We start from the raw sequence: 24,264 nt of genomic DNA, 5'->3' as shown, positions 1-24,264 counted from the left end.
CAGCTTGCTAATAGGGCAATGCGTTTATCGGCTCAGCTTGCTAATAGGGCAATGCGTTTATCGGCTCAGCTTGCTAATAGGGCAATGCGTTTATCGGCTCAGCTTGCTGATAGGGCCACGCGTTTATCGGCTCAGCTTGCTGATAGGACCATGCGTTTATCGGCTCAGCTTGCTAATAGGGCCATGCGTTTATCGGCTCAGCTTGCTAATAGGGCCATGCGTTTGTCGGGTCATCTTGCTGATGGGCCATGCGTTTATCGGCTTAGCTTGCTGATGGGCCATGCGTTTATCGGCTCAGCTTGCAAATAGGGCCATGCGTTTGTCGGCTCAGCTTGCTAATAGGGCCATGCGTTTATCGGCTCAGCTTGCTGATAGGACCATGCGTTTATCGGCTCAGCTTGCTGATAGGGCCATGCGTTTATCGGCTCAGCTTGCTAATAGGGCCATGCGTTTATCGGCTCAGCTTGCTAATAGGGCCATGCGTTTATCGGCTCAGCTTGCTGATAGGACCATGTGTTTATTGGCTCAGCTTGCCGATAGGACCATGCGTTTATCAGCTCAGCTTGCTGATAGGACCATACGTTTATCGGCTCAGCTTGCTGATGGGCCATGCGTTTATCGGCTCAGCTTACTGATAGGACCATACGTTTATCGGCTCAGCTTGCTGATAGGGCCATGCGTTTATCGGCTCAGCTTACTGATAGGACCATACGTTTATCGGCTCAGCTTGCTGATAGGGCCATGCGTTTATCGGCTCAGCTTGCTGATAGGACCATGCGTTTATCGGCTCAGCTTGCTGATAGGGCCATGCGTTTATCGGCTCAGCTTGCTAATAGGACCATGTGTTTATCGGCTCAGCTTGCTGATAGGACCATGCGTTTATCGGCTCAGCTTACTGATAGGACCATGCGTTTATCGGCTCAGCTTACTGATAGGACCATGTGTTTATCGGCTCAGCTTACTGATAGGACCATACGTTTATCGGCTCAGCTTGCTGATAGGGCCATGCGTTTATCGGCTCAGCTTGCTGATAGGACCATACGTTTATCGGCTCAGCTTGCTAATAGGGCCATGCGTTTATCGGCTCAGCTTACTGATAGGACCATGTGTTTATCGGCTCAGCTTACTGATAGGACCATGTGTTTATCGGCTCAGCTTGCTGATAGGACCATGCGTTTATCGGCTCAGCTTACTGATAGGACCATGTGTTTATCGGCTCAGCTTACTGATAGGACCATGTGTTTATCGGCTCAGCTTGCTGATAGGACCATGTGTTTATCGGCTCAGCTTGCTGATAGGGCCATGCGTTTATCGGCTCAGCTTACTGATAGGACCATGTGTTTATCGGCTCAGCTTACTGATAGGGCCATGCGTTTATCGGCTCAGCTTGCTAATAGGGCCATGCGTTTGTCGGCTCATCTTGCTGATGGGCCATGCGTTTATCGGCTCAGCTTGCTGATAGGACCATGCGTTTATCGGCTCAGCTTGCTAATAGGGCCATGCGTTTATCGGCTCAGCTTGCTAATAGGGCCATGCGTTTGTCGGGTCATCTTGCTGATGGGCCATGCGTTTATCGGCTTAGCTTGCTGATGGGCCATGCGTTTATCGGCTCAGCTTGCAAATAGGGCCATGCGTTTGTCGGCTCAGCTTGCTAATAGGGCCATGCGTTTATCGGCTCAGCTTGCTGATAGGACCATGCGTTTATCGGCTCAGCTTGCTGATAGGGCCATGCGTTTGTCGGCTCAGCTTGCTAATAGGGCCATGCGTTTATCGGCTCAGCTTGCTGATAGGACCATGCGTTTATCGGCTCAGCTTGCTGATAGGGCCATGCGTTTATCGGCTCAGCTTGCTAATAGGGCCATGCGTTTATCGGCTCAGCTTGCTAATAGGGCCATGCGTTTATCGGCTCAGCTTGCTGATAGGACCATGTGTTTATTGGCTCAGCTTGCTGATAGGACCATGCGTTTATCGGCTCAGCTTGCTGATAGGACCATGCGTTTATCGGCTCAGCTTGCTGATAGGGCCATGCGTTTATCGGCTCAGCTTGCTAATAGGACCATGTGTTTATCGGCTCAGCTTGCTAATAGGACCATGTGTTTATCGGCTCAGCTTGCTGATAGGACCATGCGTTTATCGGCTCAGCTTACTGATAGGACCATGCGTTTATCGGCTCAGCTTACTGATAGGACCATGTGTTTATCGGCTCAGCTTACTGATAGGACCATACGTTTATCGGCTCAGCTTGCTGATAGGGCCATGCGTTTATCGGCTCAGCTTGCTGATAGGACCATACGTTTATCGGCTCAGCTTGCTAATAGGGCCATGCGTTTATCGGCTCAGCTTACTGATAGGACCATGTGTTTATCGGCTCAGCTTACTGATAGGACCATGTGTTTATCGGCTCAGCTTGCTGATAGGACCATGCGTTTATCGGCTCAGCTTACTGATAGGACCATGTGTTTATCGGCTCAGCTTACTGATAGGACCATGTGTTTATCGGCTCAGCTTGCTGATAGGACCATGTGTTTATCGGCTCAGCTTACTGATAGGGCCATGCGTTTATCGGCTCAGCTTGCTAATAGGGCCATGCGTTTGTCGGCTCATCTTGCTGATGGGCCATGCGTTTATCGGCTTAGCTTGCTGATGGGCCATGCGTTTATCGGCTCAGCTTGCAAATAGGGCCATGCGTTTGTCGGCTCAGCTTGCTAATAGGGCCATGCGTTTATCGGCTCAGCTTGCTGATAGGACCATGCGTTTATCGGCTCAGCTTGCTGATAGGGCCATGCGTTTATCGGCTCAGCTTGCTAATAGGGCCATGCGTTTATCGGCTCAGCTTGCTAATTGGGCCATGCGTTTATCGGCTCAGCTTGCTGATAGGACCATGTGTTTATTGGCTCAGCTTGCCGATAGGACCATGCGTTTATCAGCTCAGCTTGCTGATAGGACCATACGTTTATCGGCTCAGCTTGCTGATGGGCCATGCGTTTATCGGCTCAGCTTGCTAATAGGGCCATGCGTTTATCGGCTCAACTTGCTGATAGAACCATGCGTTTATCGGCTCAGCTTGCTGATAGGACCATGCGTTTATCGGCTCAGTTTGCTAATAGGGCCATGCGTTTATCGGCTCAGCTTGCTGATAGGACCATATGTTTATCGGCTCAGCTTGCTGATAGGACCATGCGTTTATCAGCTCAGCTTGCTGATAGGACCATGCGTTTGTCGGCTCAGCTTGCTGATAGGACCATGCGTTTATCGGCTCAGCTTGCTGATAGGACCATACATTTATCGGCTCAGCTTGCTGATAGGACCATGCGTTTATCAGCTCAGCTTGCTGATAGGACCATGCGTTTATCGGCTCAGCTTGCTGATAGGACCATGCGTTTATCGGCTCAGCTTGCTGATAGGACCATACGTTTATCGGCTCAGCTTGCTGATAGGACCATACGTTTATCGGCTCAGCTTGCTGATAGGACCATGCGTTTATCAGCTCAGCTTGCTGATAGGACCATACGTTTATCGGCTCAGCTTGCTCATAGGACCATGCGTTTATCGGCTCAGCTTACTGATAGGACCATACGTTTATCGGCTCAGCTTGCTGATAGGACCATGCGTTTATCAGCTCAGCTTGCTGATAGGACCATGTGTTTATCGGCTCAGCTTGCTGATGGGCCATGCGTTTATCGGCTCAGCTTGCTGATAGGACCATGTGTTTATCGGCTCAGCTTGCTGAATGGGCCATGCGTTTATCGGCTCAGCTTGCTGATAGGGCCATGCGTTTATCGGCTCAGCTTACTGATAGGACCATACGTTTATCGGCTCAGCTTGCTGATAGGGCCATGCGTTTATCGGCTCAGCTTACTGATAGGAACTTACGTTTATCGGCTCAGCTTGCTGATAGGGCCATGCGTTTATCGGCTCAGCTTGCTGATAGGACCATGCGTTTATCGGCTCAGCTTGCTGATAGGGCCATGCGTTTATCGGCTCAGCTTGCTAATAGGACCATGTGTTTATCGGCTCAGCTTGCTGATAGGACCATGCGTTTATCGGCTCAGCTTACTGATAGGACCATGCGTTTATCGGCTCAGCTTACTGATAGGACCATGTGTTTATCGGCTCAGCTTACTGATAGGACCATACGTTTATCGGCTCAGCTTGCTGATAGGGCCATGCGTTTATCGGCTCAGCTTGCTGATAGGACCATACGTTTATCGGCTCAGCTTGCTAATAGGGCCATGCGTTTATCGGCTCAGCTTACTGATAGGACCATGTGTTTATCGGCTCAGCTTACTGATAGGACCATGTGTTTATCGGCTCAGCTTGCTGATAGGACCATGCGTTTATCGGCTCAGCTTACTGATAGGACCATGTGTTTATCGGCTCAGCTTACTGATAGGACCATGTGTTTATCGGCTCAGCTTGCTGATAGGACCATGTGTTTATCGGCTCAGCTTACTGATAGGACCATGTGTTTATCGGCTCAGCTTACTGATAGGACCATGTGTTTATCAACTCAGCTTACTGATAGGGCCATGTGTTTATCAGCTCAGCTTACTGATAGGGCCATGCGTTTATCGGCTCAGCTTGCTGATAGGACCATGCGTTTATCGGCTCCAGGTTCTTGGTTTCTTTTCATTATATGGTTGATCATATCTGTCAAACGGATGGCCTTGTTTCCTGTGTCAGTTTGAAAACAGGCAGTTTTACGTGTTAGTGGAATTCATGTTACATTTTTATGTTTGAAGAGCCGGGTAGCAAACCATCAATAGCATTGGAAACAAACGTGATGCATCAAGTCTCGGTCAAGCTTTAGTCAACACAAGTGTGTAGTTCACTTAATCACCATTGCTACACAATATTTAGTTCCATCCCTTTGGAGATGTGTGATGTTATGTATGGCTAACTGATCTACCAAGTCGTAAGTCAGGACTCTAGTGGTTTCATGACTTCTCTAGGTGAGGGAGGATAGTTTGACAGTCTGTTCCCCAGTCTGTGTCTGTGTCTGTGTGACATTACAGAGTGTGATGGCTGTGGTGGATTTAAATGATGTTTACTGTATTGCTGTAGATATTGTGGGATACGAACATCTCTCATTCCTCTCCTGTGTCTTAGTTATCCTACTCCAGATGCCCCAGAATGTTATTCTACTTCTTTATCTCCCTTCTGCTAAATATCTCTTTTAAAAGCAGCCACTTCAAACAAGGATACGTTTTGTTTCCGTTTGTATGCGGACGTTTTGAAATTGAAATATCACAATGGCCCAGTGGAAAAGGAGGGAACTTTCCTCTCCTCCTCATATTTATTCCAATTCAACTCTGTTCACTATCAGAGACTATAGTGTAAAATGTTTAACATCTCAATGTTGATGTTAATGTCACCCAGTCACTATCAGAGACAATTGTGGCAGTAGGATATACATCCCCTATTAAAGGTGAATTTCAATCACCACTCATAGAATAGGTCTCTCCTAACCTCTTAGATGTAACGTCCCCTGTTCAGGGGACCTGCGTGGTTCTCTGGACGGCATATCTTTTTTTTGAGCCTGTGTGACATAGGATGTGAAATATGAAACCAGTTGAAGCTGGGATCATTTAATTCGCTCTTCTGACTGTCCATCAACTCTTGGCTGAACCCTGACCCAGCATCACAACCACAGACAAAGCATATGCCTGTACATCATAACACAGCAGGAGAGTGGTTTCATCACTCCATCACATTCAGATAATTATTTATAGCCATTAATCTATAATATATATATATATATTTTCATTTTAAACAAAAAATCATTTTGGTTTGTCATAGACAGACAAGATGAATATGTGGAAGGCGAGTTCCTAAAGAGTTCAGGAAGCTAAGCTAGAGCTCTGTGTGACTCACAGCAGTGGGGGCAGATGTTTTGATCAAGAGAAACCTTTAGAAAATATGCACATTTTCTGGAACACTAAACGTACTAATATGAATTTGACAGTTATATGGAAGGTGAAATATTTTAGTTATTCATTTTATAATTGTATTATACTATATTTAGAAAGCATCTAAGTAATGCCAAGCCTTATTCACACAGTTTTGTTGAATAGGAAATACATCATATACAATATTTCATTTTTAAAAACCATATTTGTGTATTTGAGCTTGTGTCCTCAAAAGTGACTACACCTCAGCAATTCATAACTATTTTTACCAGAAAGGTGAGATTTCAACCTTTCTTGAAGTATGCAGCATTAATAGGTATTGTTTATGGCCCTCTCGTGATAAGTAATTACATTTAGGGATTACGTAGATTACATTTTAGATCACATTTAGTTACATTAAAATGTAACTACATAAAAGCATCCAGCTTTCAATCACCATTTACTCAATGTACATTGGACGGGATGTGCCTCCCTTCGTAGAAATAGTTCTTATGAATAAAATAACATAGCTTTCAATCATCATTCACTCACTGACTGCACACTCCAGGCAATAACCTTCCTGCCACACAGACAGGACTGTAAGTCCCTCTGCGCCCTCCTCTCTCTCTCTTACATTTAAGACCCGCAGGTGGCATTCACAGCCTTGCATGTACTGGTTCCACATATTGTACAGTACTACAGACACACACAAACACACAATCACACACACACACACACACACACACACACACACACACACACACACACACACACACACACACACACACACACACACACACACACACACACACACACACACACACACACACACACACACACACACACAGAGCTAGAGGTACTTCAGCTGTCTCACCTCAGTGAAATCAAAACTCTAATTAACTGATTCTGAAGAGTGTTAATTACCAGCTCACCACGAGGCCTGTCTAAAGTAAAATGCTTATTGGATAAGTCACCATGAGGCCTGTCTAAAGTAAGATGCCTATTGGATAAGTCACCACGAGGCCTGTCTAAAGTAAGATGCCTATTGGATAAGTCACCACGAGGCCTGTCTAAAGTAAGATGCCTATTGGATAAGTCACCACGAGGCCTGTCTAAAATAAGATGCTTATTGGATAAGTCACCAGGAGGCCTGTCTAAAATAAGATGCTTATTGGATAAGTCACCATGAGGCCTGTCTAAAATAAGATGCTTATTGGATAAGTCACCACGAGGCCTGTCTAAAGTAAGATGCTTATTGGATAAGTCACCATGAGGCCTATCTAAAATAAGATGCTTATTGGATAAGTCACCATGAGGCCTGTCTAAAGTAAGATGCTTATTGGATAAGTCACCATGAGGCCTGTCTAAAATAAGATGCTTATTGGATAAGTCACCATGAGGCCTGTCTAAAATAAGATGCTTATTGGATAAGTCACCATGAGGCCTGTCTAAAATAAGATGCTTATTGGATAAGTCACCATGAGGCCTGTCTAAAATAAGATGCTTATTGGATAAGTCACCATGAGGCCTGTCTAAAATAAGATGCTTATTGGATAAGTCACCATGAGGCCTGTCTAAAATAAGATGCTTATTGGATAAGTCACCATGAGGCCTGTCTAAAATAAGATGCTTATTGGATAAGTCACCATGAGGCCTGTCTAAAATAAGATGCTCATTGGATAAGTCACCATGAGGCCTGTCTAAAATAAGATGCTTATTGGATAAGTCACCACGAGGCCTGTCTAAAATAAGATGCTCATTGGATAAGTCACCATGAGGCCTGTCTAAAATAAGATGCTCATTGGATAAGTCACCACGAGGCCTGTCTAAAATAAGATGCTTATAAGTCAGAGCTCAGGGAATACGAGATTGAGTTCTGAAGATCTGGTGATTCGTTGCGCTAGTAGCAGGATGCATAGACTAGGGATGGGCATTTAAATAAAATGTCACTATTCAAATAATATCAAGGAATGTTTTGGTATATTCGGATAGTTGAAGTACAGTACATGTGTTTTTGTGAAACTTTTTCTAAATAGCACTTGTTGCAACAGGGAGGGGGAAGGGCAGGGGTCAGTTTTGTGAGACGGAAGGGGGGGGGGAGAAAGTAGCCAAACTCAAACTAGTTTGACTAACTTTTTTCTGCCATAGGATATCCAAAGATGGTGGATAAATGAAGATGTCCCACTCGGGCCAGTTATAATCGAGTGTTTCTCACAGTTCTGGTCTGCTTAAAGGGGTGGCTGTCCCATAGGACTAAAGCATTAGCAGTTGGGTCTAGTTTGCTTAGTTCATTGACTGTATATGTACCAGAAAACAGAAGCGAGTTAGAGAGTGTTAGTGTCTCGGTTACAGTATCTATCATAACATCTGGTGGTACCTGTCTTGACTTCATCAAATTGATGTAAAGAAGCTAGCTATGTCAGCCAGCAAAGTTAGCCAACTAGCCAACTAGGCTCATTGAGGATTTTTAGCCTCGCTCTCCGTCGTTGTCAACAACAGCAACTCCATTCAGATTCAACAACAGCCGCATTCTCGTCTACTCCTTCTTATTAAGGTACCTTCCCTTCATAATTTGAATTCCATTTTGCATTGAAATATCTCACATTACCTGCTAGGCTGTATTTGTATTTATTAAAGGTCCACATTAGCTACTCTTCCTTGTGTCCAGCAAATTAAGTCAGTTTATGCAATTTAAAAATACAATACATTCAAAGATTTCACAACACACTGTGTGCCCTCAGGCCCCTTCTCCACCTCTACCACATATCTACAGTACAAAGTACATGTGTACGCGTGTGTATAGTGCGTATGTTATCTTGTGTGTGTGTGTTTATGCATGTGTCTGTGGCTATGTTTGTGTTGCCTCACAGACCCCACTGTTCCATTAGGTGTATTGTATCTGTTTTTTTTCTCTAATAGTAAACCTTCTTATGGCTTAGAGGGATCGATATGACAACAGCCAGTGAAAGTGCAGGGCGCCAAATTCAAAACATCAGAAATCTCATAATTAAAATTCCTTAAAGATAAACTTGTTGTTAATCCCACCACAGTGTCCAATTTCAAAAAGGCTTTACGACGAAAGCACACCAAATTATTATGTTAGGTCTGCACCTAGTCACAGAAAAACACAGTTATTTAAAATAGAGATACATTTATTCACTAATCTTTGATCATCTTCATCAGATGACACTCATAGGACTTCATGTTACACAATACATGTATGTTTTGTTCGATAAAGTTCATATTTATAACCAAAAATCTCAGTTTACATTGGTGCGTTACATACAGTAATGTTTTGCTTCAAAAAACATCTGGTAATTTTGCAGAGAGCCACATCACTTTACAGAAATAAACATAGATAAAATATACAACTGTTATGCATGGAACTTTAGATAAACCTTACATTTGATGATCTTCATCAGAATGCACTCCCAGGAATCCCAGTTCCACAAGAAATGTTTGATTTGTTGATAAAGTCCATAATTTATGTCCAAATACCTCATTTTGTTCACACATTTAGCCCAGTAATCCAAATTCATGAGGCGTGTTCACTAGGTCCAGACGAAAAGTCAAAAAGTTCCGTTACAGTCCGTAGAAACATGTCAAACGAAGTATAGAATCAATATTTAGGATGTTTTTAACATAAATCTTCAATAGTGTTCCAACTGGAGAATTCCTTTGTCTGTAGAAATGCAATGGAATGCAACCTCTGACACATTCGGCCCACATTCCCCCCTACTTCACAGTAGAAGCATCAAACAACATTCTAAAGACTGTTGACATCTAGTGGAAACCTTAGGAAGTACAATATGACCCCATAGACACTGTATATTCGATAGGCAATGAGTTGAAAAACTACAAACCTCAGATTTCCCACTTCCTGGTTGGATTTCTTCTCAGGTTTTTGTCTGCCAGATGAGTTGTCTTATACTCAAAGACATATTTCAAACAGTTTTAGAAACTTCAGAGTGTTTTCTATTCGAATCTACTAATAATATGCATATATTCGCAACTGGGCAAATGAGTAGCAGGTAGTTTACTCTGGGCACCTTATTCATCCAAGCTACTCAATACTGCCCAGAGCCAAAAGAAGGTAATTCTACTGCTTGCGTCATTTACTTAATGTGGAATAGAGTTTTATGTAGTCATGTCTCTATGTAGTACAGTGCGCACCCAGAGTCTGTTCTGAATTTGGGGACTGTGAAGAGACCTCTTGGCATGTCTTGCGGGGTATGCATGGGTGTCCGAGCTGTGTGCCAGTAGTTCAAACAGACAGCGCGGTGCATTCAACATGTCAATACCTCTCATAAATACAAGTAGTGTTGAAGTCAAACTCTCCTCCACTTTGAGCCAGTACCGATTGACATGCATATTATTAATATTAGCTCTCTGTGTACATCCAAGGTCCAGCTGCCCTGTTCTGAGCAACCTGCAATTTTCCTAAGTCATTTTTTGTGCACTTGACCACACCACTGAACAGTAGTCCAGGTGCAACAAAACCAGGGCCTGTAGGACCTGCCTTGTTGATAGTGCTGTTAAGAAGGCAGAGCAGTGCTTTATTATGGACAGACTTCTCTCCATCTTAGCTACTGTTGTGTCAATATGTTTTGACCATGACCATTTACAATCCAGGTTTACTCCAAGCAGTTTAGTCAGCTCAACTTAATCAGTTTCCACATTATTTATTACAAGATTAAGTTGAGGTTTAGGGTTTAGTGAATGATTTGTCCCAATTACAATGCTTTAAGTTTTTGAAATATTTAGGACTAGGCTGTGGAGCCTTTGACTGTAATGCCAGTGTGATTGCCCACAAAAACAGCAAGCTACTCTGTCTTTTGCATGGTGTACACAAAGTGTAATTTTTATTACATTAAGAATGTCACATGTTAGGCTGTATACGTGTATGTAGCAATGTCACATGGATCATTTAATTCAGATTAATTCATTCTCTCTCTCTCCCTATTTCCCTCTCTCTATCTGTCTCTCTCTCGCAAGTAATCGAATACTAACATCAGTTAGGATTTTCGATGAATCGTTTCACCGATCACTGGCTTATGCACCGACAGCTGTAGAAACTAAACCTGCAGCAGTTGCACGTGTGTGTGTGTGAGTGTATATCTGTGTGTGAGTGTGTATCTGTGTGTGAGTGTGTATCTGTGTGTGAGTGTGTATCTGTGTGTGAGTGTATATTTGTGTGTGAGTGCGCGCGTGCAGAACAGTATCCAAAATGTCGGATTCCCAGTTAAAAGTCAGTCTTGGCACCCTGATGTGATTTTCAGATTTGATTTCTGAAAGAGAGAGAGAAAGATCGAGAGAGAGAGAGAGAGAGAGAGAGAGAGAGAGAGAGAGAGAGAGAGAGAGAGAGAGAGAGAGAGAGAGAGAGAGAGAGAGAGAGAGAGAGAGAGAGAGAGAGAGAGAGAGAGAGAGAGAGAGAGAGAGAGAGAGAGAGAGAGAGAGAGGAGAGAGAGAGAGAGAGAGAGAGCTCCTTCACACTGATACCTGAACTGTGTGCAACACCAATCTGTTCATTTGACAGGAAATACATATATTATGAGGTGTTTCTTATCTCACCTCCAGTTCCACATAATTTAGTAATCTCAATGAAGGTTTATGGAATATTGCTTATAACATATATCATTCGTCCTGACGGGACTATCATTAATGTGATGACTGCTATTTATCGAATAATTACCTATTATGTTTAATTATTACTCAATTAAATTAAACATGTAACAATTAACTCATTAGGAATTTGGGGCACCACGGGAACAGTTGTTTACCTAGTTACTATCTCCATAATTAAACTCTAAATACTATCTAAATATCTCTTACATCAATAACAGTCAATTATTAATTGTAATTACCTCATCAAAAACAGTCAATTATTACCTCATCAAAACAGTAAATTATTAATTAATCAGTCTCATTCTGAACGTTAGAATAATCCATGGATATCTGCACGAACCCTAACCTAAGTGTGATATATCAGCGATCCACAAATTGGCATAATTATTTATTTACAAACAAATTAATCATCACACAGAATACGTAAACATACACATCATAGGTTATTGATAGCATACATAATACAATGAAAACAGGTCCCCAGTGGACAAAAAAAAAGCCTGACCATTTGGATACTTTTTATTTAACTAGGCAAGTCAGCTAAGAACAAATTCTTATTTTTACCTTGTCTGCTCTGGGATTTGATTTTGCAAACTTTGTGGTTACAAGTCCAACTGTCTAACCACTAGGCTACTCTGCCAGGTATGTACGGAGTGGGGTTAGACAAAGAGAGTCAACTTATCGTACATACTTTTGGAAGCCACGCTCACGGGAATATGAATACTTTGCACATGAACGACCGCTCATTCGGAAAAGAAATGCAATGTATATATTTATGCATAGATGTCTTTGTCGTCTACCTGTTGAACTTGATGGTTCTATGGGAAGTGGTTTGATGTAAGTCACTGGTTGTCCACCAGAAGTCACAATGTCCTTATTTGTAGGATTCCTTCTTTCTTGAGTGTTTGTTAGAATAGAGATGCACCACCCGGTGTTCAGCGGGATCTGTTCTTCCCTCTCGTCTTTGGTCAAATGTCCTAGACTACTTTACATGCACAGCTGCAGACTGCAGATGCTTTGGGCTGGTTTCACAAAGTTTCTAACCATTTCAATGTGTGGGCCACGGCCTCATGTTCTCTGGTCTCGATGGTTGATTATTCAGGGTACATCTAGGACCACTTTAAATGCCGGCAGCAACTTGGCATGTTTTGGTCTAATGTAAATTCGTTAGCGAGTCCTTTTAAGCACTCTGGCCTTGGAGGTTGTTCTGTCATGTTGACGCAAACTCTGAGCTCACTTGGGTGTGGCTACTGACTGGTCACAAGTTTGCACAAAACACAATTCTCATTTAGAAAGCTAATATCACATTTCTATCTTTTAAAAAATAGTTTCATATTTAATCATACAACATTTAGCTGTAAATCTGATATATGCAGTATGAAAGCTCTTAACTTCTTGGGGCACCCACCCCGTTAGCGGGGATCATTTTCGTCAAATTTTCGTCCGCTGAATTGCAGAGCGCCAAATTCAAATTAAATTACTTAAAATATTGAATTTTCATGAAATCACAACAATATAGGAAAACACAGCTTAGCTTGTTGTTAATCCACCTGGCGTGTCAGATTTAAAAAAAGCTTTACAGTAAAAGCTATCCAAGCGTTTATGTTAGGACATCTCTCAGCAGACAAAACATTACAAACAGCTAGCAGCCAAGTAGATTGGTCACGAAAGTCAGAAAAGCAATAAAATTAATTGCTTACCTTTGATGATCTTCGGATGTTTGCACTCACAAGACTCCCAGTTACACAATAAATGTTCCTTTTGTTCCATAAAGATTATTTTTATATCCAAAATACCTCCATTTGGTTGGCGCATTTTGTTCAGAAATCCACAGGCTCGAGCGGTCACGACAGGGCAGACGAAAATTCCAAATAGTATCCGTAAAGTTTGTAGAAACGTGTCAAACGTTTTTTATAATCAATCCTCAGGTTGTTTTTACAATAAATAATCGATAATATTTCAACCGGACCGTATCTTTTTCAATAGGAGAGCGAGAGAAAATGTCTGCTCCAAGCTGTTGCGCATGCAAAACTCTGCTGGCACCCAGCCATCCACTGACGCGATGTGATCCTTCTCGCTCATTTTTCAGAATAAAAGCCTGAAACTATGTCTAAAAACTGTTCACACCATGTGGAAGCCATAGGAAAAGGAATCTGGTTGATATCCCTTTAAATGGAGGGAAGGCATGCAATGGAACAGAGAGCTTTCAGGAAAAACAGCACTTCCTGGTTGGGTTTTCCTCAGGTTTTCGCCTGCAATATCAGTTCTGTTATACTCACAAACAATATTTTTGACATTTTTGGAAACTTTAGAGTGTTTTCTATCATAATCTGACAATTATATGCATATTCTAGATTCTGGGCCTGAGAAATAGGCAGTTTCATTTGGGTACGTTTTTCATCCAAACATCAAAATACTGCCCCCTACACTCAAGAGGTTTAACATTACAATGTTTCCGTTATAACGTCTTTCTGACCATTTTAATGACATCACTAAATAGACATTCATTTTCCATATTCCATCTCTCATCATTCCCAACGTTCGGATGTTAAAGTATATTGTCCCAGTGTCCATTGTTTGATGTTGAAGTTTTTTGTGGCAAGAGTCTCTCGGTAACAAAAGCATTTTAAACTTCTCAATACTGCAGGGTTAGAGAGAGAAAGTTTACGACCCAACTCCTCTGGTGGGAGAGAGGGGGATCTGGCTATCTGTCAGCCATGTGCCGAGCTGATTTCTTTAAAAACCCTCCAGACGAGCTTCAATGCCATACAACTCTCCTTCCGTGGTCTCCAACTGCTCTTACAGTAAATAAAAGTAAAACTAAATGCATGCTTTTCAACCGATCGCTGTCTACACCTGCCCGCCCGTCCAGCATCACTACTCTGGACAACTACAAATACCTAGGTGTCTGGTTAGACTGTAAACTCTCCTTCCAGACTCCCATGAAACATCTCCAATCCAAAGTTAAATCTAGAACTGGCTTCCTATTTCGCAACAAAGCATCCTTCACTCATGCTGCCAAACATACCCTCGTAAAACTGACCATCCTACCGATCCTCGACTTCGGCGATGTCATTTACAAAATAGCCTCCAATACCCTACTCAATAAATTGGATGCAGTCTATCACAGTGCCATCCGTTTTGTCACCAAAGCCCCATATACTACCCACCACTGCGACCTGTACGCTCTCGTTGGCTGGCCCTCGCTTCATACTTGTCGAACAAACCCACTGGCTCCAGGTCATCTACTAGACCCTGCTAGGTAAAGTCCCCCCTTATCTCAGCTCGCTGGTCACCATAGCAGCACCCACCTGTAGCACAAGCTCCAGCAGGAATATCTCTCTGATCACCCCCAAAACCAATTCCTCCTTTGGTCGTCTCTCCTTCCAGTTGTCTTCTGCCAATAACTGGAACGAACTGCAAAAATCTCTGAAACTGGAAACACTTATCTCCCTCACTAGCTTTAAGCACCAGCTGTCAGAGCAGCTCACAGATTACTGCACCTGTACATAGCCCACCCATAATTTAGGCCAAACAACTACCTCTTTCCCTACTGTATTTATTTATTTATAAATATTATTATTTATTTCATTATTTCCCCATTATTTCTATTTCTACTTTGCACATTCTTCCACTGCAAATCTACCATTCCAGTGTTTTACTTGCTATATTGTATTTACTTCGCCACCATGGCCTTTTTTTGCCTTTACCCCCCTTCTCACCTAATTTGCTCACATTGTATATAGACTTATTTTTCTACTGTATTATTGACTGTATGTTTGTTTATTCCATGTGTAACTCTGTGTCGTTGTACGTGTCGAACTGCTTTGCTTTATCTTGACCAGGTCGCAGTTGTAAATGAGAACTTGTTCTCAACTTGCCTACCTGGTTAAATAAAGGTGAAATAAAATACATAAAAAACGTGGCACATTTGACCCTCACCAAGGAGAGAGAGTCATGACACATTTAATGTCTGTAGGAAGTCACTCATTACAGATGTTGTGCCAGAATTAAGCTGTTAACTGAGAGGTGATTACAATCAGCAAACTGTGTTTTTAATTGTGTGTGTCTGCATGTTTGCAGGACAAGGGTGTGTCTATTTTTGGTGTGTTGATGTGTGTATGTGTGTTGTCTACGGGTGTTGAGTGTTGTGTATTGGTGTTATGTATGTTGTGAGTGTTGTCTATGTGTGTTTTTGGTGTTGTCTATGGATGTTGTGGGTGTTGTCTATGGGTGCTGTGGGTGTTGTCTATGGGTGTTGTGGGTGGTGTCTTTGGGTGTTGTAACACACACAACACCCAAAGACAACACCCACAACACCCATAGACAACACCCATCTATGGGTGTTCTGTGTGCTGTCTATGACTGTGGTCTGGAGCTTTCTCCATTGACTCAGACAGTAAAGTCACAGCCTTGATACTGTGCATATTTCTACATGGAAATAGTGCTCAACTTTTGCTGTAGAGAGAATTTCCTTCATTCTCTCAACTCAAAGTCTGCCTTGTTCATTGTACTTTGATAAGATTACATATACAGTTTTTGTCTGTTGTTCACTGAAATCTACTGTAGGTACAGAAAGAAAGAGGAGCATATGCCTACACTGATCTAAAATATAAACGCAAATATGCAATAATTTACAAGATTTGACTGAGTTACGGTATTGCTCTACCTCTCTACCCTTTACATTCTCTGGCAACAGCTATGGTGGACATTCCTGCAGTCAGCATGTCAATTGCACACTCCCCCAAAACTTGAGACATCTGTGGCATTGTGTTGTGTGAGGGTAGGCCGTCATTGTAAATAAGAATGTGTTCTTTTAACTGACTTGCCTTAGTTAAATAAATCAAATAAATGGTTGTCACATCAATGTATTACCTCTCTCCAGTGCTTCATTTAAAAACCACTATAGAGCAGCACTTGAAAACTGTTTGTTGTTCATGAAGTTGTTTTGGTTTAATATTAAATGGCACTCGGTTACTGTGTGCATCTATGATAGAAGCTTTTAGCTTTTTATTCAAAACCCATTTTGCTTCTCTCCCTTCAGAAACACTTTGATTGACAGAAAGGGGAGTAGAGGCTTTTGTTCTTGTCATTTGTATTTGAGACAAGAGGAGCTCTGTCTCTCTATCTCTCTCTCTCTCTCTTGCACTCTCTCGCTCTCTCTCTTTCTCTCGCTCACTCTTTCAAATTCACCATATCTTTAGAAGTGTGTATAATGCCTGAAGTTATAGCTTTGCTTGAATAGGCTTTTAGGAACATCCAACCTGCATCAGGAAATGTCCTCCCAGGGATAGAAAAACACAGGCATCGCTTGTGCCTCTTTCCTTTTTCTCTCTCTCTCTCACATCCTGTCTCTCTCCATTCCATCCCGTCTCTCCATTCCATCCTCGCTTTCTTCCGCCCCTACTCACTCTCATCCTCTCCCTTTCTCGCTCTTCCTCCCTCTCTCCATCCCTTTTTCCCTCCCTCCATCTGTCCTCCCCATGACTAAAGACATCTCACTCCTCTGCAGTATGTGCCCGGCCTCCCTGATTTGCTCTGAGCTGGGGGGACATTTCCATAGGCTGGCCCAATTGTGAGTTCTCCCCTCCTCTTTTTTTTCTCCTCTCTATGTCCCATCATCTTCGCTTAGTTTCACCTGAGCCCCTTTTACTCTCATCCTCTCTCTCCCTCTGCATCATTCCCCCTCCCTCTCTCTCTCTATCAGTAGCTCTCTACCACCCTCTCTCTCTCTCTATCAGTAGCTCTCTACCACCCTCCCTCTCTCTCTCTATCAGTAGCTCTCGACCACCCTCCCTCTCTCTCTCTATCAGTAGCTCTCTACCACCCTCCCTCTCTCTCTTTATCTGTAGCTCTCTACCACCCTCCCTCTCTCTCTTTATCTGTAGCTCTCTACCACCCTCCCTCTCTCTCTGTCTTTATCTGTAGCTCTCTACCACCCACCCTCCCTCTCTCTCTGTCTTCATCTGTAGCTCTCTACCACCCTCCCTCTCTCTTTTTCAGTAGCTCTCTCTCTCTCGATGTCTGTACGTCTCATTCTGTTTCTCCTGTGGAGTAATACTAAGAGCTATCAGTTGGAGGTTCCCAGGGTTAACAACCCAGACTGCTGCACTTCTCTCCCTGGGAAGAAAAGAAAAGGATGAGAAAATAGAAACAGGATTCACAGAGAGAAAAGGCTTTAGTCTCTAGGTAAGGCAGAATTCACAATACTGACAGAGATTGTGATAGCAGTGAGAGCAGAGAAGGCAAGCCAGTCTGCACTGCTGAGCAGTGAACACAGGGTGGTAAGAGTTGAGAGGAGAGCTGACAGTGTGTGTGGGGCTCTCCCTCTCTCTTTCTCTCTCTCTCTCTCTCTCTCGCTCTCGTATTGCCACGTCTGTGTCTTTGTATCTGTGGCTTGCTAGAGCAGAGGAGAAGTGCAGAGTGAAGCGCAGCGCGTTGTAGCCAGTGGTGCAGGTCGTTCCCGTCTCATCACGCTCTCTCAGCACCTAGGTGACAGGGGGTGTTGGGGATACACTCCAGGTGACGACGACACACACACACACACTCTCCCGCGCTCGCTAACTGCACACACACACACTCTCCTGCGCTCGCTAACTGCACACACACACTCTTCTGCGCTCGCTAACTGCACACACACTCGCAGCATGGGCATAAAAAGACCTAAAAATATGGATTGAGTTACTAACTGAATAACTAGGAGCTGCTGTGAGCTACAGGGGGTCAATTTATACCAGGAGGAAGGAGTCGAGGAAAGGAGACAAGGAAAAGAGACAAAGAAGGAAAACTGAGCCACGCTTTGTTTGGATTTTTCACTGGGGTGATTTCGTGTTATTTTAGTTTTTGTTTCCATGGGGTCTTCACAACCCAGAGATCTCTACTTCTGCCTGCACTATTCTCTATAGACCACCGGGTGTTGTGTTGGGAGGTTTAGCTGACCATGATGCGGCCTGTTGGGAAGCTCCAGGGCTGGGGCTGTAGCTGGGGGTCTTACCCCTGGATGAGTGCCCTGGTCCTGGCTGTGGGGTGGGTGGTGGTGGGGTCTGCCTGGGGCTCCTCTTTTGCTGACCTCCAGGTCCTGTCGGCCACCCCTGACGAAGGAGCACCACTGCCCCTCGCCCCCCTCTCACAACCCCACCCTGGGCCTGACCCCCACCACCACACCCAGGGGACCAGGCACCACCCTACTAATGCTGCCCCTGCCTCCATCTACCACTTCCCTGGCCATGCCTCGCTACGGGGTGGACACGGTGAGTCCCATCTCTCTATCTATCCCTCTATCCTTCCATCCGACTGAGCAGAAGAGAGCGGAATCGTTTTTTAATGTCTGTGGCGATCCCTCTCTCTTTCCTCTCTCCCCCTTCCTCTCGATCCCTCTGTCCCTCTCTTTTTCCTCTCTCCCCCTTCCTCTCGATCCCTCTGTCCCTCTCTCTTTCCTCTCTCCCCCTTCCTCTCGATCCCTCTGTCCCTCTCTTTTTCTCCGGTCCGGCAGAAAGCTTTCTCTAGAGACTGTGATGATCCCTCTCTCTTTCCTCTCTCCCCCTTCCTCTCGATCCCTCTGTCCCTCTCTCTTTCCTCTCTCCCCCTTCCTCTCGATCCCTCTGTCCCTCTCTTTTTCTCCGGTCCGGCAGAAAGCTTTCTCTAGAGATGATGATCCCTCTCTCTCTCCTCTCTCCCCCTCCCTCTGGATCTCTCATTCCCATGACAGATTAAACAGTGGTAACGAGAGATAAGTGTCAGACAGCGGAGTGGCGTTGTTGTGATACAGTCGTCAGGATAATTAGCTATGATTTTACTGAGAGAGAATGACTGACTGATGAGTGAAACAAATAGCCTTGCCCAATTTGCATATACGTAGGGGGGAATAGATGTTATTTATATCTGTGGTTTAGCTTTGTCTGTGGGAGGAAATGTGAGGAGGATTGAATGATCTTTAGTTTCACGGCAGTCTTCTTGTTCTCTTTTCTATTGTTATGTGCTTGGAGAGTGCTAAAGCCTGCCATGGGGATGGACTCCCTTTAAGGAGGTCAGAGACCTTTTCCTCCTGGGATGACAGAGCCGATGGGGCTGAAAAGCAGGGAGTGTGTGTGTGTGTGTGTGTGTCCCTCTAAGTGTGTGTGGGTGTGTCCCTCTCAGTGTGTGTGTGTGTGTGTGTGTCCCTCTCAGTGTGTGTGGGTGTGTCCCTCTCAGTGTGTGTGTGTGTGTGTACTGTATGCGTGAAACATTGTCCTCGACATTGTCTCTCTCTCTCTCTACATTGTCTCTCTCTCTCTCTCTCTCTCTCTCTCTGTTGTTACTAGGTAGATAAGGAGAAACTAGTCTGGTGTGGTGTGTTGTTACCAGGTAGATAAGGAGAAACTAGTCTGGTGTGGTGTGTTGTTACCAGGTAGATAAGGAGAAACTAGTCTGGTGTGGTGTGTTGTTACCAGGTAGATAAGGAGAAACTAGTCTGGTGTGGTGTGTTGTTACCAGGTAGATAAGGAGAAACTAGTCTGGTGTGGTGTGTTGTTACCAGGTAGATAAGGAGAAACTAGTCTGGTGTGGTGTGTTGTTACCAGGTAGATAAGGAGAAACTAGTCTGGTGTGGTGTGTTGTTACCAGGTAGATAAGGAGATACTAGTCTGGTGTGGTGTGTTGTTACCAGGTAGATAAGGAGAAACTAGTATGGTGTTGTTACCAGATAGATAAGGAGATACTGGTCTGGTGTGGTGTGTTGTTACCAGGTAGATAAGGAGAAACTAGTCTGGTGTGGTGTGTTGTTACTAGGTAGATAAGGAGAAACTAGTCTGGTGTGGTGTGTTGTTACCAGGTAGATAAGGAGAAACTAGTCTGGTGTGGTGTGTTGTTACCAGGTAGTGTGTGGTGTGTTGTTACCAGGTAGATAAGGAGAAACTAGTCTGGTGTGGTGTGTTGTTACCAGGTAGATAAGGAGAAACTAGTCTGGTGTGGTGTGTTGTTACCAGGTAGATAAGGAGAAACTAGTCTGGTGTTGTTACCAGGTAGATAAGGAGAAACTAGTCTGGTGTGTTGTTACCAGGTAGATAAGGAGAAACTAGTCTGGTGTGGTGTGTTGTTACCAGGTAGATAAGGAGAAACTAGTCTGGTGTGGTGTGTTGTTACCAGGTAGATAAGGAGAAACTAGTCTGGTGTGGTGTGTTGTTACCAGGTAGATAAGGAGAAACTAGTCTGGTGTGGTGTGTTGTTACCAGGTAGATAAGGAGAAACTAGTATGGTGTTGTTACCAGATAGATAAGGAGATACTGGTCTGGTGTGGTGTGTTGTTACCAGGTAGATAAGGAGGTACTAGTCTGGTGTGGTGTGTTGTTACCAGGTAGATAAGGAGAAACTAGTCTGTGTGTTGTTACCAGGTAGATAAGGAGAAACTAGTCTGGTGTGGTGTGTTGTTACCAGGTAGATAAGGAGAAACTAGTCTGGTGTGGTGTGTTGTTACCAGGTAGATAAGGAGAAACTAGTCTGGTGTTGTTACTAGGTAGATAAGGAGAAACTAGTCTGGTTTGGTCTTACATGGTTGGTATGTTTAACATTCACTAGCAGACTGGATGACCCTGGATAAGGCATGATGTTAATTAAACATTCAGACCAAGGCCTTGTAGTGAAAAAACGTCGGGTAGGGTGAGGAGGAGGAGAGGAAGGAAGATAGGAGGATAGCCAATGGCATTGCTCCACTATACCACCCTGAAGACATTGGCTCTGCATGTGGATCTACTTCATTAGGGAAATCGCTAGAATAGAGTATAATAAAGCAGAATAGAGTAGAATAGAGTAGAGTAGAATATAGTCAAATGGAATAGAGTAGAGTAGAGTGGAATATAGTAAAATGGAGTAGAGTAGAGTAGAGTAGAGTAGAGTAGAGTAGAGTCAAACATAGTAGAATGGAATAGAGAAGAGTAGAGTAGAATAGATAGAATTGAAAAGAGTAGTGTAGAGTAGAGTAGAATACAGTGTAATACAGTATAATAGAGTAGAGTAGAATACAATATCGTAGAGTATAATAGAGTAGAGTAGAATACAATATAATACAGTATAATAGAGCAGAGTGGAATACAGTATAATAGAGTAGAGTATAATAGAGTAGAATAGAGTAGAATACAGTATAATACAGTATAATAGAGTAGAGTATAATACAATATCGTAGAGTATAATAGAGTAGAGTAGAATACAATATAATACAGTATAATAGAGCAGAGTAGAATACAGTATAATAGAGTACAGTATAATAGAGTAGAATAGAGTAGAATACAGTATAATACAGTATAATAGAGTAGAGTATAATACAATATCGTAGAGTATAATAGAGTAGAGTAGAATACAATATAATACAGTATAATAGAGTAGAGTAGAATACAGTATAATAGAGCAGAGTAGAATACAGTATAATACAGTATAATAGAGCAGAGTAGAATACAGTATAATAGAGTAGAGTATAATAGAGTAGAGTAGAATACAATATAATACAGTATAATAGAGCAGAGTAGAATACAGTATAATACAGTATAATAGAGCAGAGTAGAATACAGTATAATAGAGTAGAGTAGAATAGAGTAGAGTAGAATACAATATAATAGAGTATAATAGAGCAGAGTAGAATACAGTATAATACAGTATAATAGAGCAGAGTAGAATACAGTATAATAGAGTAGAGTAGAATAGAGTAGAGTAGAATACAATATCGTAGAGTATAATAGAGTAGAGTAGAATACAATATAATAGAGTATAATAGAGCAGAGTAGAATACAGTATAATAGAGTAGAGTTTAATAGAGTAGAATAGAAACAAATAAGAACAGAAGTGTTATTCAGTGAGCTCTGCATGTGCTGTTCCACGGTGCTGAGTTGGTTGAATGTTAAAATATTCACATTTATTTAACCTGTAAGTCAAAATGACTCTTGGGACTCTTCAGTATTTCATTTACCTAATTACCCTGCAGAAATTCACAACTTTAAAGACTTTTATTTTGAAGACCTGGTTATGCGTAACAGGCAGTATTGTATGAAGGTATGATGATACCACATGCAACATCATAGTTTAACATCCACCATCCAGCTCCATGGTGTCATAGTTTAAGATCAAATCAAATCCAATTGTATTAATCGCATACACATATTTAGCAGATGTTATTGCAGATGTAGCAAAATGCTAATATCTAACAATACACACATCTAAAAGTAAAAGAATGGAATGAAAAATTATAGAAATATTAGGATGAGCAATGTCGGAGTCCGGAGAATTGCTGAGGAAAAATATATATTTACTCCATTTTAGAATAAGGCTGTAATGGAATAAAATGTGTAAAAAGTCAAGGGGCCTGAATACTTTGCCTTCGTAAAGTATATATATATATATACTTCATGATCAAAAGTATGCTCGTCAACCATCTCATTCCAAAAGCACAGGCATTAATATGGAGTTCTGGGAATGGTTTCCTACTAGATATTGGAACATTGCCGCAGGGACTTGCTTCCATTCAGCCAAACGAGCATTAGTGAGGTCGGGCACTGATGTTGGCCTGGCTCGCAGTCGTCGTTCCAGTTCATCCCAAAGGTGTTCGATGTGTTTGAGGTCAAAGCTCTGTGCAGGCCTGTCAAATTCTTCCACACTGATCTCGACAAACTATTTCTTTATGGACCTCACTTTATGCACTGGGGCATTGTCATGCTGAAACAGGAAAGGTCCTTCCCCAAACTGTTGCCACAAAGTTGGAAGCACAGAATCATCTAGAACGTCATTGTATGCTGTAGCGTTACGATATCCCTTCATCCCTTGGAACTAAGGGTCCTAAACCAAACCATGAAAAAACATCCCCAGACCGTTATTCTTCCTCTACCAAACCATGAAAAAACATCCCCAGACCGTTATTCCTCCTAAACCAAACCATGAAAAACATCCCCAGACCATTATTCCTCCTAAACCAAACCAAGAAAAACATCCCCAGACCATTATTCCTCCTAAACCAAACCATGAAAAACATCCCCAGACCATTATTCCTCCTAAACCAAACCATAAAAAACATCCCCAGACCATTATTCCTCCTAAACCAAACCATGGAAAAACATCCCCAGACCGTTATTCCTCCTCTACCAAACCATGAAAAAACATCCCCAGACCATTATTCCTCCTAAACCAAAGAATGGAAAAACATCCCCAGACCGTTATTCCTCCTCTACCAAACCATGAAAAAACATCCCCAGACCGTTATTCAGTATAATACCTCTACCAAACCATGAAAAACATCCCCAGACCGTTATTCCTCCTAAACCAAACCATGAAAAAACATCCCCAGACCATTATTCCTATAAACCAAACCATGAAAAACATCCCCAGACCGTTATTCCTCCTAAACCAAACCATGAAAAACATACAGACCATTATTCCTATAAACCAAACCATGAGTAAAACATCCCCAGACCGTTATTCAGTATAAACCAAACCATGAAAAACATCCCCAGACCATTATTCCTCCTAAACCAAACCATGAAAAACATCCCCAGACCGTTATTCCTCCTAAAGTAAACCATGAAAAACATCCCCAGACCGTTATTCCTCCTAAACCAAACCATATAAAACATCCCCAGACCATTATTCCTCCTAAACCAAACCATGAAAAACATACAGTATTATTCCTCCTAAACCAAACCATGAAAAACATCCCCAGACCATTATTCCTCCTAAACCAAACCATGAAAAACATCCCCAGACCGTTATTCCTCCTAAACCAAACCATGAAAAACAT

At 42.8% G+C, this 24,264-nt stretch overlaps 1 protein-coding gene and 1 long non-coding RNA gene across 15 annotated transcripts in view; both read left to right on the top strand.

The window, feature by feature from the left end:
* The window catches only part of LOC118378319 (neurexin-3b-like), a 778,567-nt gene that overhangs the window by 451,598 nt on the left and 302,705 nt on the right, over positions 1 to 24,264 (top strand). Inside the window, exon 1 of one of the 14 annotated variants that reach the window (XM_052524152.1) lies at positions 17,895 to 18,763. The exons of the other annotated variants lie outside the window; for them this stretch is intronic. Coding sequence (XP_052380112.1) covers positions 18,454 to 18,763 — 310 coding nt within the window. The 5' untranslated portion in view covers positions 17,895 to 18,453. Of the gene's footprint in view, positions 1 to 17,894; positions 18,764 to 24,264 lie in introns of those variants that run through there. 14 annotated transcript variants of the gene reach the window in all.
* LOC127931435 (uncharacterized) lies at positions 19,841 to 20,980 on the top strand. The gene is made up of 3 exons (XR_008141149.1): positions 19,841 to 20,114; positions 20,551 to 20,722; positions 20,882 to 20,980. It is a non-coding gene; the product is annotated as an uncharacterized LOC127931435 (long non-coding RNA).

The sequence above is a fragment of the Oncorhynchus keta genome, chromosome 8 (genome assembly GCF_023373465.1).
Source record: "Oncorhynchus keta strain PuntledgeMale-10-30-2019 chromosome 8, Oket_V2, whole genome shotgun sequence".
NCBI lineage: Eukaryota > Metazoa > Chordata > Actinopteri > Salmoniformes > Salmonidae > Oncorhynchus > Oncorhynchus keta.
The sequence above is the reverse complement of the archived record's forward strand: the minus strand, read 5'-3'. Positions and strand labels throughout refer to the sequence as shown.